Source organism: Sinocyclocheilus grahami, unplaced genomic scaffold (genome assembly GCF_001515645.1).
Source record: "Sinocyclocheilus grahami isolate Dianchi unplaced genomic scaffold, SAMN03320097.WGS_v1.1 scaffold1674.1, whole genome shotgun sequence".
NCBI lineage: Eukaryota > Metazoa > Chordata > Actinopteri > Cypriniformes > Cyprinidae > Sinocyclocheilus > Sinocyclocheilus grahami.
In genome coordinates, this window is record NW_015506853.1 from 91,135 (window position 1) to 104,486 (window position 13,352).

Genomic DNA, 13,352 nt, shown 5'->3' on the forward strand with positions numbered 1-13,352 from the left:
CGTGAATTGACATTTCCTTCAGCCTGAGCCGTATTCATTTCACTTTTCTTATGAAAGGGCATTTATGTTTGTAAAAGAACAACTTTTTAATATTAAAAACAAACAAGATTTAAAAAGTAACGTAACGCATTACTTTCCATAAAAAGTAACTAAGTACCGTAATCAGTTAGTCTTTTTTTAGGGAGTAACGCAATATTGTAATGCATTACTTTTAAAAGTAACTTTCCGCAACACTGCTTACGGGTGTGGAACGACATGAGGGTGAGTACTTACTGACATCATTTCAGTTTTTGGGGTGAACTATCCCTTTAAGGATGAGTTTACCGCTGAGAATGGCCTCATAGGCCCGCTCATGGTCGTGGACGAGGCCGCAGAGTGCAGCGAGCGCCCTCTGCCGGGTACACAGCTCCGCGTCCTGCAGCTCCAGCATCAGCTTCGGGATCGCCCAGCTACCGAAAGCCACCGGCGCCTGCGTCGGGTCAATATGCGGCGGGGGCTGCTCGGATGTCCGCGGGCTTGCCATCTTCTTCGTTAGGGCGCTTCAGATGTGATTCCATTATGTATTTACATATTGAAAAGTTAGTTATTTTACTGAGTATACAGATTTTTGAGGGTTCAACACGTCGTTTTACATTCTAAATGTGAATAGGTATTCCTAATACATTTGCACGAGCATTCAAAATCAGAATTTGCAGACCTACAAATTGTTAAAGACAATAATACCGTATTCGCTGGTTTGTATGGTCCGCTGCTTGTAATGATTTCCGGCAATAGTTCGGTTGTTATGGTAACTACGCCGTTCTCAGGCAGTGACGTAACTCCGTAATCCCTGCAACAGCAGGACAGATAATACAGCACAGAAATTATTAAATGATGAAAGTCTTCAGCGTTCAAGACCTCTCTCGCGTTTATGGGAAAAAGCACATTTTGGCTTCACTGAACATTCTAAAGAGGATGAGCGTTGCTTTTAATTAAAGTACTTATTTTGAATATATATTTCACATTCATACATGCAAATTGACTAATAAAGCCACCATTTTAATGTTTTTTTTTGGACTGAAGTAAGGCTGTACATAGACAGTATTAGAAATTAGATCAAAAAAAGTTAGATATAGCAATAAAAGCTATACAATGAAGGTTTTAAACATTGATTTATTTATTCTTCTCTCCTTTCCCCCCTTTTCTGTTGTATTTTTACATGCACATAATTGTATATTGGTGAATATTTGCATTTGAATGAAAGGCCATGTATGTTAATCTTTACTCGGTTAATAAAAGCAAGAGAGATAATACTTCATCAGGTATGCTCATTTTAATATGTTCATTTAAAATTTATTTGAAGTGAATAAAACCATACAATTCAGTAAGCTGGATCAAATACATTTCAAATGAACAAGCTGCACAAAGTTTCTGCTCCAAAAATATTAAAACCCACATTGATCCATATTTCTCCTGCCTGCTCGATTTTCATTGTGTCTCATGGCTGTTGTGTGTCTAGTGTCTGTAGCCGTATAATTTAATATGAAGATCAATGAGTTGTCTGAGGAAGCCTCGGTTGGGAAAGACGCCTCTTCCCTCTTTTACCTTCTGGATCGCCTCCACCAGCGTCATGTTTTGTTTCAGCATCAGATATGCCAAAACTATAGTGGCTGATCGACTCACTCCAACATGACAGTGAACCAGGATTTTGCCTTCAATTAGAAGATAGAGTTTAATCACTCTCAGCTGCAGGAAGGAAGACTGGGTTCGTTTTTGGACACATGCTTACCTCCCCCTTTCAGCGCTGTATGTATAAATTCAGCAGCTCTGTTAAAGTTGGCACTCATGTCATACGTGGGTGAATCGTGTGCGTCTATGCCCATGTATGTGATGCCCATGCCATCATAGATCTCGCCGCCACGTCTGGAGCTGTGGGCGCAGTTCAGGACATGAGTGAAGCGACGCCTTCTCATCTCTGAACAGTTTTCAGCTATATCCCTAAACAAAGAGAAAATGCATCACACAGCAGTACTATTGAACACACATGTTATAAAATGTCAGCAGAACACTTGTTTTGCAGGCATTTCAGGTGTTTATTAGTAGACAGTGTTGGGAAGGTTACACTGGAAATGTAATAGGTTACATGTTACAAGTTACCCTATTTAAAATGTAATAAGTAGTGTAAGTATTTCAAGTACTTTATTAAAGTAATGTAACTGATAACAACTGATTACTTTTTGATTCATTTTCTAAATTTCTAACAAATGTTTTCAACTGATAATCATTTTCAGACGTTTAAACCAGGCAGGGTTTAACCTTCAGAATCTTTCATCATTTCAATTAAGATTATAATCATTTATTTTAAAAGCACAGCCACCGCAAAATCAGACTTTAACACCTCTTTTCACTTTGAAATCATTCTGAGGTTAAATACAGATTTAAAATCATAACAAGAAATAGTTTTAATAGCTATAAAACGGTTTTTGAAATCAGTTCTTTGCATACAGGAAACACTGGCATCTAACAGTTCATCTTTAAAAAAAAATAAAAATAAAGCATAGACATAAACCCAAATAGGAAATAAACCAATTACTGAATAAATGTGTCCTAAACTCCTGAAACATTTGTGTCTCAAAGCAGTCAATGCAATTTGGGAAAGAAATCAATTAAATCTGTATGCGAGTAAAAAAAATAAAAATTCAGATGTAACCCCCTTTGTAATCTTTAAAATGTTTATAAGTAACTGTAATTTAATTACACATTTTTTTCTCAGTAACTGTAACTGATTACAGTTACATCTCTTTTGTAATTAAATTATGTAATTCCGTTAACTGTATCTAGTTACTCCCCAACACTGTTAGTAGACCCCTTACCAAAAAGTAGTATACTTCAAGTTTATTTTAAGTATACTTAAGTAAAGTTCAAGTATATTTTTAAGTATACTTTATGTAGTAAGTATACAAATATCAGTGTACTAGTAGTATACTTGTAAGTGTACTATATCAATACTCCTTGGGCCTAAATTGGCCCACTTTCTAGTATATAAAAGTATACTTTAAGTATAACAGTAGTAAACTTTGAGTACACAACTAGTTTACATCAATATTTTAGCTTGTACTGCAACTATACTAAAAGTGAACTTATAGGTATACTGATAGTTTTCTAATTAAATACTTGTAGTAGCATTTTTAGTACACTTTGAAGTATAGTATCAGTAAACTACTAGTTTAGTAGTTTTATAGTGCAAGTATAATCGTAAGTTTTCTTTAAGTGTATTTTACATCATACTTTAAGTATACTACTACGTCCCTATTTAGGTATTAATTTGTATATATTTTGGTACATGGATATCTGAACATACAAAACATCAAATGAACAGGGTCTCTGCTTGTAAACAAAAACATTTTATTCTAGCTTCATGCATTCTTTTTTTAAACACTTGAATGTGGGTAAGTTTCATAAATAATAAAAAAAATAAAGAAATAAACATTTTGAACAAAAAGCTGAAAAAAAAGACTCAATTGGATTCAGAACGATAATCAAAACGTAGATAGAGTCGATCAACACCCCAAAGCTTGACAGTCAGTATTACCTCTTTATTGGTCGACATTACATCAACTTTACACAGTTTTGATGCTGTTTTATGTCTGATGATCGTGTTAGATTACACGTGGAAGCGTCTGTTGTTTCGGTTTCTTCTTCACTTGTGTTTTTTGGAAATTCTGTACCGCAGATGTGTACTAGCGCGCCCTACAGTATAACAATGAAAACACTGATTCTAGGAGCACAAGTATAGCTCAAATATATTTAGACTTTTTCTAAGTATAAGTCAAGTATACTTAAATGTCATTTTAATTAAGTATATTTCTGAGAAGTACATAAAGCCCATTTCTGAGAAGTACATAAAAAGTAGACTAAAAGTATACTTTCCTATTTTTAGTTTAAAAGAAGTATACTAACAGCACACCTGAATAAACTTCTTTTTCGTAAGGGATGCTCTGTTCTTGTTAGTAGAACTGACTGCGTTGTTTACATATCACGATTTTGAAGTGTTTGATCATCTAAAATATTCTTTGGGTTGAAAAGACTTGTTAGTTATTATTAGCAAAGTCCCTTTCAATATATAGTATCGCTATAGTCTTTGCTATTAGTCATTTATAGAGAAACAGTTCCCTCTTGTGTTCAACAACATGCATTAGGAACAGCAGATAACTAGTAACTTTACTAATAAGCATTAAAAATACGGTTTTGTACAGCAAAGGTGTGATTTTTACGCATATGTAAGCTATAATTACGAATGAATTCGGAAGAGCTGCAGTGTGCTTACATGTTGCCGATGTACAGACCGGGCCAGACTTCATCGGCGTTAGTGTAGACGGCTCTTCCAGACAGCAGGAGACGTTCAGCCTCCATCACCGCCAGACCGGGAGAGCTGAAGTCGACCACCGGTGGAGGTGAACCTGAGGTACCGTCGGAATACTTCGACCTGGAAGACATTTTAAAGTGTAAATGGGCATTTGGTGTCCACTGCTTTTGGTAATCTTGCAATAGGTTGTTTCGTGCACGACGCTGTATCAGGTCCGTCTGTCAGAGTTATATTCAGACTGTCACTCAGACTCGGTTCACAGTGTGCGTGAATGAAAGCCGTGTGTGGATGCCAGACAGTGCAGGGGTTATTTTAGGAACAGGGAGTCTCTCGGCTCTGATCGTTTACACATGCTCTGTGATATATACTGGGATCTGCTCGACGATTTACAGACAGTTTGCTTTAATCCACGGGTCATTTCTCACCGGCCTTATACTTTTGTTGATAATACAACATAAATAACACCTTTTAAAGCGATGCAGTAAATATATATAACTGTAAATTTAACATAAATTGAGATGAATTAGTGAATTATGATTGTTTCTAGGTTGTCAGTTCGGTATTGGCCACTGTAAAAAATTATATTATTTCAGTAATATAAAGTAAAATTGTGAAAATTCTGACTTACATTTTTTAAACGTTCACCTTTCAAAATTATGGCGTTATTGTAGCCTAATATTTGAATCTATACCGCTTATCAGTTACGTATACTGGATTGTTATTGGTCCTCTTACATACATTTATTTAAATACTGAATTGTGATTGGCCTTCATACTTACACTGTTTACATACTGCATTGTGATTGGCCTTCATACTTACACTGTTTACATACTGCATTGTGATTGGCCTTCATACTTACACTGTTTACATACTGCATTGTGATTGGCCTTCATACTTACACTGTTTACATACTGCATTGTGATTGGCCTTCATAAGTTACGTATACTGGATTGTTATTGGTCCTCTTACATACATTTATTTAAATACTGAATTGTGATTGGCCTTCATACTTACACTGTTTACATACTGCATTGTGATTGGCCTTCATACTTACACTGTTTACATACTGCATTGTGATTGGCCTTCCAGTTCCGTACGCACTGGAGCCGTTTTTAACGGCTCTGGTACATAATAATCAATCTGACAATCAGCCAGTGTTGCCAACTTAGTAATTTTGTTGCTAAATTTAGCAACTTTTCAGACTACCCTAGCAACTTTTTCTTCCAAAAGCACCTAGCAACAAATTTAGCAATTTAAAAAATTGATTTGGCAACCTTTAGCAACTTTTGATAAGTGACTCAGACAATAAAAAGGCACACATTTTCCATCTAAATTACACAAAAAGAGGAAACCACAGACGCCTAGCAGTACACACATCACGAGAATTGAGTTAGCTGCTATTTGCAATTGTTCAATTTAATAATAATAATTTGATCATTTGATAATACACTTTGTTAGTAGCTTGTACCTGCGATTGTTGATCAGTTAGTATACCGTAAGAAAAATGGAAAATCTTTCAGGACATCATCCATTGTAACCCTGTAACCCGAAAACACAATGCGTAATTTAAAATGCAGTTAAAAAACCATTACGGAAAAATCTTTCATATTAACATAGTAGATTGTGCCTTATTTTGTACAGACGTTTCTTAGAGTGTAGCATACTAACTAACTACTAACACACTGCTTAAAGCATATTAGTTGAGAATGTGTAGAATTACTAGTTTACTAGCTACTAAAAACACTTCAATTGAAATCATTCAAAAATGTGTACGTTTTCAATAATTCAGTGTATTTAAAAATACAGTTATTTATATTTTAATATTATATCATGCATATTATTTTACAAACAAATCTAAATTAACATATATAAAATCTATTTTCTGCTGAGGTTTGATGACGTGACAATTTTGCGTCGGGATTACGCAGTGACATCACACAACGTCATTTAGCAACTTTTAGCAACAAATCGACCTTCCTTTAAATAGCAACTTTCTCTGAAAATGAGTTGGCAACACTGCAATCAGCATTCAGCTAGTCGGACATGAAATGGTAAAGATGCGGTCACGTTACAAGATTTTGTGGGCAAAAAGGTCTATTGATGTATGTAGAGCAGTGGTTCCCAAACCTGTCCTGGAGGCCCCCTGCCCTGCACCTTTTGTATGTCTCCCTTATCTAACACACCTGATTACACTCATCAGCTCATTAGTAGAGACTGCAATAACTAAATTGGGTGTGTCTGATTGGGGAGACATACAAAATATGCAGGGCAGGGGGTCCTCCAGGACAGGTTTGGGAACCACTGATGTAGAGCAACTCACACAGGAAAATCACTTTAAAACCAAGCAGCTTTCTGCTGGTCACCTCTACAAATAGCCTATGTTTGAAACTTGAATCTTTCGCCCCGTACAATACCAAATGTGACCGCATTTACACAAAACCAAAGCATAAGTCTTTGTATAACTTGGCATTTCTTTCATAAATTGCAAGTATAATTGTTTATGTTTCGAGCATAGTAGGATTCAACAATAAATGAAAACTTAATTGATAAATTATATATTTTGGCAATAAGAAACTACATCTTTTTTCTGTTCTTTATTGGAAAGGACGGAGTATCTTATGGTTTGCAAATGGGCTATTACAGTGAAGCGACTAATGTAAATAAATTCCTATATTGTCTACAGAAATATGTCCTGAGCCGATGACACAATCTGTTGAATTGAATGTCTTGATTTTGAATATGAGACCCTACAGTCAGTTGACCTTTATTCAGTCCTACAACATGATAGAGAAGCAGTCCCCGCTTGTGTTCAAAAACATGCATTACATTTACATGGGGACTTCAGCAGGCAAGATTTTTGGTCCTTGCTTGGGATTTGTGTTTTCAATATATTCGTTATACAAATATACTTGTCTTTTTATCTGTAAAGATTAATCTAATAAACAATTTCAGGTATACATAAGAGAAAATGTACAGAGAGAGAGCGAAAACACATACAGTAAAGATAAACGTGGAATCCGAGGCTTCATGCAGAGCTCAGTTGATTTGCAGTTTTTTTGTATTTGAGATACTTCTCTGTTGTGGTATGAAAAAGCACCTGCTGATATTATGGCACAGTTTTTCCTGGTTACAAAACAGACATGAAATCTGTGTGGTAGGAGGAAGACCTGTTGAACGGTCCATGATGATTGGCCTTCATACTTACACTGTTTACATACTGCATTGTGATTGGCCTTCATACTTACACTGTTTACATACTGCATTGTGATTGGCCTTCATACTTACACTGTTTACATACTGCATTGTGATTGGCCTTCATACTTACACTGTTTACATACTGCATTGTGATTGGCCTTCCAGTTCCGTACGCACTGGAGCCGTTTTTAACGGCTCTGGTACATAATAATCAATCTGACAATCAGCCAGTGTTGCCAACTTAGTAATTTTGTTGCTAAATTTAGCAACTTTTCAGACTACCCTAGCAACTTTTTCTTCCAAAAGCACCTAGCAACAAATTTAGCAATTTAAAAAATTGATTTGGCAACCTTTAGCAACTTTTGATAAGTGACTCAGACAATAAAAAGGCACACATTTTCCATCCAAATTACACAAAAATAGGAAACCACAGACGCCTAGCAGTACACACATCACGAGAATTGAGTTAGCTGCTATTTGCAATTGTTCAATTTAATAATAATAATTTGATCATTTGATAATACACTTTGTTAGTAGCTTGCACCTGCGATTGTTGATCAGTTAGTATACCGTAAGAAAAATGGAAAATCTTTCAGGACATCATCCATTGTAACCCTGTAACCCGAAAACACAATGCGTAATTTAAAATGCAGTTAAAAAACCATTACGGAAAAATCTTTCATATTAACATAGTAGATTGTGCCTTATTTTGTACAGACGTTTCTTAGAGTGTAGCATACTAACTAACTACTAACACACTGCTTAAAGCATATTAGTTGAGAATGTGTAGAATTACTAGTTTACTAGCTACTAAAAACACTTCAATTGAAATCATTCAAAAATGTGTACGTTTTCAATAATTCAGTGTATTTAAAAATACAGTTATTTATATTTTAATATTATATCATGCATATTATTTTACAAACAAATCTAAATTAACATATATAAAATCTATTTTCTGCTGAGGTTTGATGACGTGACAATTTTGCGTCGGGATTACGCAGTGACATCACACAACGTCATTTAGCAACTTTTAGCAACAAATCGACCTTCCTTTAAATAGCAACTTTCTCTGAAAATGAGTTGGCAACACTGCAATCAGCATTCAGCTAGTTGGACATGAAATGGTAAAGATGCGGTCACGTTACAAGATTTTGTGGGCAAAAAGGTCTATTGATGTATGTAGAGCAGTGGTTCCCAAACCTGTCCTGGAGGCCCCCTGCCCTGCACCTTTTGTATGTCTCCCTTATCTAACACACCTGATTACACTCATCAGCTCATTAGTAGAGACTGCAATAACTAAATTGGGTGTGTCTGATTGGGGAGACATACAAAATATGCAGGGCAGGGGGTCCTCCAGGACAGGTTTGGGAACCACTGATGTAGAGCAACTCACACAGGAAAATCACTTTAAAACCAAGCAGCTTTCTGCTGGTCACCTCTACAAATAGCCTATGTTTGAAACTTGAATCTTTCGCCCCGTACAATACCAAATGTGACCGCATTTACACAAAACCAAAGCATAAGTCTTTGTATAACTTGCCATTTCTTTCATAAATTGCAAGTATAATTGTTTATGTTTCGAGCATAGTAGGATTCAACAATAAATGAAAACTTAATTGATAAATTATATATTTTGGCAATAAGAAACTACATCTTTTTTCTGTTCTTTATTGGAAAGGACGGAGTATCTTATGGTTTGCAAATGGGCTATTACAGTGAAGCGACTAATGTAAATAAATTCCTATATTGTCTACAGAAATATGTCCTGAGCCGATGACACAATCTGTTGAATTGAATGTCTTGATTTTGAATATGAGACCCTACAGTCAGTTGACCTTTATTCAGTCCTACAACATGATAGAGAAGCAGTCCCCGCTTGTGTTCAAAAACATGCATTACATTTACATGGGGACTTCAGCAGGCAAGATTTTTGGTCCTTGCTTGGGATTTGTGTTTTCAATATATTCGTTATACAAATATACTTGTCTTTTTATCTGTAAAGATTAATCTAATAAACAATTTCAGGTATACATAAGAGAAAATGTACAGAGAGAGAGCGAAAACACATACAGTAAAGATAAACGTGGAATCCGAGGCTTCATGCAGAGCTCAGTTGATTTGCAGTTTTTTTGTATTTGAGATACTTCTCTGTTGTGGTATGAAAAAGCACCTGCTGATATTATGGCACAGTTTTTCCTGGTTACAAAACAGACATGAAATCTGTGTGGTAGGAGGAAGACCTGTTGAACGGTCCATGATGTCAGTCAGTGACTTTGGTGCAAAGGATTAAATGTAGTGAAGTTAAAGGGAACTTTTATTCCATGGAGAAGTGCTGATGTTCTGTCCATAATTCGCATCCCTGCTCCAGTCCTTCAGATATAAACTGTACATTATTAATTTTTTTAAAAAGGCCTCCTGTTTGACTGTATACAGGCCCGCAGATGGCTACCGCCACCTGGACACTGACGCAGATGCATTGAATCAGCTACAGATCAGTAGTCACACAAAGGAAACAAACAATAGCCAAAAGTCCTCCGAACTGCAGGATGTAAACAATCATGTTAACACAAAGGCCTGTACTAAAAAAATGAACTGAGATGCAGGTGCACAATCAAAGGAAGTGACCACAGCAGATGAAGGCTTCATTGATCATTAAAGACTACATCCAGTGGTTTGATGAATGCAATTTTTTATAACGAAGTTGGGGCAAAACATATCAAAGAGTTTGTCTTTTTATAAAATAGCCTAGTATACATCGCAGCCTTGGAAAATCATGATTTGCTACTCACTATTGCTTGTTAGAGGCAAGTGGTACTGAAGGTTTGTCAACTTTTAATAGTATACTAGCATGAAGATGGTCTCAAAAGCTAACAAATATGGTCTAAAATCCACAAAATGCCATTTCTTAATTTAAGGGGTCTTTAAAATCCAGATGAGGCCTGGAAAAAGAGTAATGAAACATGAACTATGGATCCAATTGCAGTGTGAGAGTTGGTCTGAGATCCATCCAAGATGTGGGTTTGTAATGAGACAGAACCATGATCTGAATCAAAAACTGGCATGTGTAATCACTTAAGGTCCAGTCACATTTACGGTTATGAAATTTTGCCAGTGAAATCCAATAATTTCAATAGGAATCTCCAAGATTGGGAATTTTGTGTAATGGCAATTTGTCACATTAATCAACAGAGAGCTGCTTGGTTTGAAAGTGACTTGTGTGAGCAGTGTTTCGTGCATTGCATGCATTGGAGAATGGACCTTTTTGATGCTGAAACTTGGCTAATTTCCATGAGGAAGGTGACTGAATGAAACTGGTGATAAAACTAATACACAATACAACAGAAAATGGGTGAAATTAAATGGAGTGAGTTACAAAAAACTGACCTTCTTTTATTTATAAATCAAGATATTTTACAATAAAATCAAGAATGTATTGGTGTAATAGCAGTGCTTAACAACATTCCAAGTGCAAAAGGCTCTGATCTTGAAAAGTTGTGCTACCAAAAACCAATGGAAGTATTAAAATGTGGTTGAATTAGCTCTGTTTTATCCTTTCAGTCTGCCTAGACTCAAGAAAAAAAAAAACACGAAAGTCTTAAGATGGTGTTATGCAATGAGACTTATGTTTAATTCTGAGCAGATGTCAGACTGCTGCTCTTTGCTGGATGTCAGAAGGCTGGTTTGAATATGGCACTGCAATGATTAGGACATTTTGCGCCTGTATTTCAACTAATACATTACCATCGGTAGGGTACGCGACCCCAAAACACCACAGAGTTAATGCTGGCAAACTAACTGGCAACTGTGAAAATTCTAATCTGTTATCATGAGAAGATATCATTAAAAAGAAAGAAAAAAAAGAACAACCAGAACCATCATAATCAATCCACCCTGTTATTAGAAAGCCTTTTTCTCAAGGTGGTCCAAGATGGCCTGGATCCTCTGGACAGCATCTTTGCGAGCCTGTCGAACGACGTCCTGCCCTTTGGTCTCCACAGAGTCCAATTCCAGCAGCTCTTTTGTCAAAAGTTCCTCCAGGCACCGGTAGCTCTTGTCCATCTTTTTCCCTACAAACTCATCCACGTCCTCTTGGAGGAGCTGAACTCTGGCCAGAACCTGCTGAACTCGAGCCAGGCTGGGATTATCGCTTAATGGGGCTGGAGTGGACGACCCTTGGCGGGAAGACGTTGGAGGTTGTTCATTCTGGGCTGGTTTGGGCTCGGGTCCTCCACATCCGGAGGGAGCCTTGTTGTAGATTTGAGGCGGAGCGCTGAACTGGGTGGCTTTGGGTGGAGGTGGAGTTGGGTTTGGAGTGCTGGCTCGTGGTTTGGAGCCTGGAGGCTGGTTTCGAGGGTGCATATGAAGCTGACTGTGATATGGTGGATCCTAAGAGAGAGATATTCATTTAGATAATAAAAAAGCTCTAAATATTACACAATATACCAATTCCAGTTTTGCATGTGTTAAATCCAAAGTATACTTGGTTTTTACACGTAAGCTAAAATATATGTATAGTGCATGTGACAATTTTCATTACGAGCAAACTATAGGCCTATGCGTGTAACCCGATTTTTCGAGACATGCATACTTTATATGCTATTGATGAGAGAAACAAAGCTTTTCAAAGCTCTGAACCAACTGATTCGTAAAATTATTTACTGCTTTAAAGAACTTGAAACTTTTTTTTTTTTTACAAATCTTTTACAAACCAATTGCAAATGTTTTCATGAAAGTGTAATGCATTAAAGGTCACATATTTTACACCTTTCTGGAGTTTCTGTCCTTAATAGGGATGCACGATATATCGGCCACCATATCGGTATCGGCCCATATCGGCTAATTTTTTCTGTTATCGGTATCGGCCTGATAAGAAAATTTGGCCGATATCTTAAAGCCGATAAATAATGCATTATTTCCTTCAGAGACACTTCAGATGCGCGCTGTTCGTTTGCAGCCTTTTGTGCAATTGTACGTTGTAATATTGTGTTTATTTGATGTATATCTGATTTATCTCATATAGAATGCGTTTGGTTAAGTTAAAAGAGCGCTTCAGTTTACCGGTGATCATCTTTAGCTCAGCACACGCAGCTCAAACAGCAGTGCACAACATTAATAACTATGATTGGGAATGTCGTGTATATAACATTCTAATGAGAACATTATTATAATAAAACGTTGTGAATTCTTTGGGTTTAGTTGCCGTGTTTCAGCGCGTTGTTATGGGAAGAGCGCATCCACAACAGGATCACACATTCTGACTATAGCACGCAATAACTACGTCATTTTGTACATATATAAGTTGTAATATTATGTTTATGTTGTATTAATATTAATCTCAGGATGCATTTCCTTGAGTTAAATAAGCTGCCAGCAAAACGCTTCAGTTTACCATGTTCATTCAGCTCTTCAGTAACTAACATTAACACAGATTAATAAATGTATTGTTCCATGTTCGTTCGTATCCAGCGGGCAAGGTTTATGCGCATGCTCCAAGTCTTCTCCATTTTTAGTGTATCTCTGTGGCAGAATTACAGTGCCACATACTGGACTGGCATACTACATTGTTTTGTGTCGCTTTCGTGGTTTTGCGTGTACGCAGATATTTCTTGAGACGAGGAAAAAAAAAAAAAGATTGGATAGGGAAAGCTCTGGCTTGTGGATGTGGCCTAAATATGAAGGTTCTGTAAAATAGTTGATTTATTAATTTGTAGTTTTTTTGTGTTTGTTATTAAGCAGAGCTTGGCAAGGTCAATCAGAAAAAAATAAGTATTGTTTTCCTTTTTGCATTATACATGCATAAATATTAAAA

At 36.5% G+C, this 13,352-nt stretch overlaps 2 protein-coding genes across 4 annotated transcripts in view; both read right to left on the reverse strand.

The window, feature by feature from the left end:
• Positions 1-729: 729 nt before the first annotated feature.
• Positions 730-4,630, reverse strand: LOC107571965 (dual specificity protein phosphatase 26-like). 2 transcript variants are annotated; one of them, XM_016258361.1, is made up of 4 exons: positions 4,307-4,630; positions 1,769-1,977; positions 1,585-1,691; positions 730-829 (listed from the first exon to the last, which is right to left on the reverse strand). In XM_016258361.1, the coding sequence occupies exons 1-4, from the start codon at positions 4,474-4,476 to the stop codon at positions 803-805; spliced, it is 513 nt and encodes a 170-aa protein (XP_016113847.1). In that variant the 5' UTR covers positions 4,477-4,630; the 3' UTR covers positions 730-802. The 2 variants fall into 2 exon arrangements, with proteins under 2 accessions (XP_016113847.1, XP_016113846.1); XM_016258360.1 differs by lacking the exon at positions 730-829 and having other exon boundaries at positions 1,171-1,691.
• Positions 4,631-7,265: 2,635 nt separating this feature from the next.
• Positions 7,266-13,352, reverse strand: part of LOC107571962 (BAG family molecular chaperone regulator 4-like) — a 17,839-nt gene continuing 11,752 nt past the window's right edge. Inside the window, exons 5-6 of one of the 2 annotated variants that reach the window (XR_001607261.1) lie at positions 9,784-11,929; positions 7,266-7,512 (exon numbers count right to left, since the gene is read on the reverse strand). Coding sequence is in view for 1 of the 2 variants with exons in the window: in XM_016258352.1 (XP_016113838.1) it covers positions 11,441-11,929 (489 nt within the window). In the remaining variant the exon portion in view is untranslated. Of the gene's footprint in view, positions 7,513-9,536; positions 11,930-13,352 lie in introns of those variants that run through there. The other variant, XM_016258352.1, reaches the window with a different exon arrangement.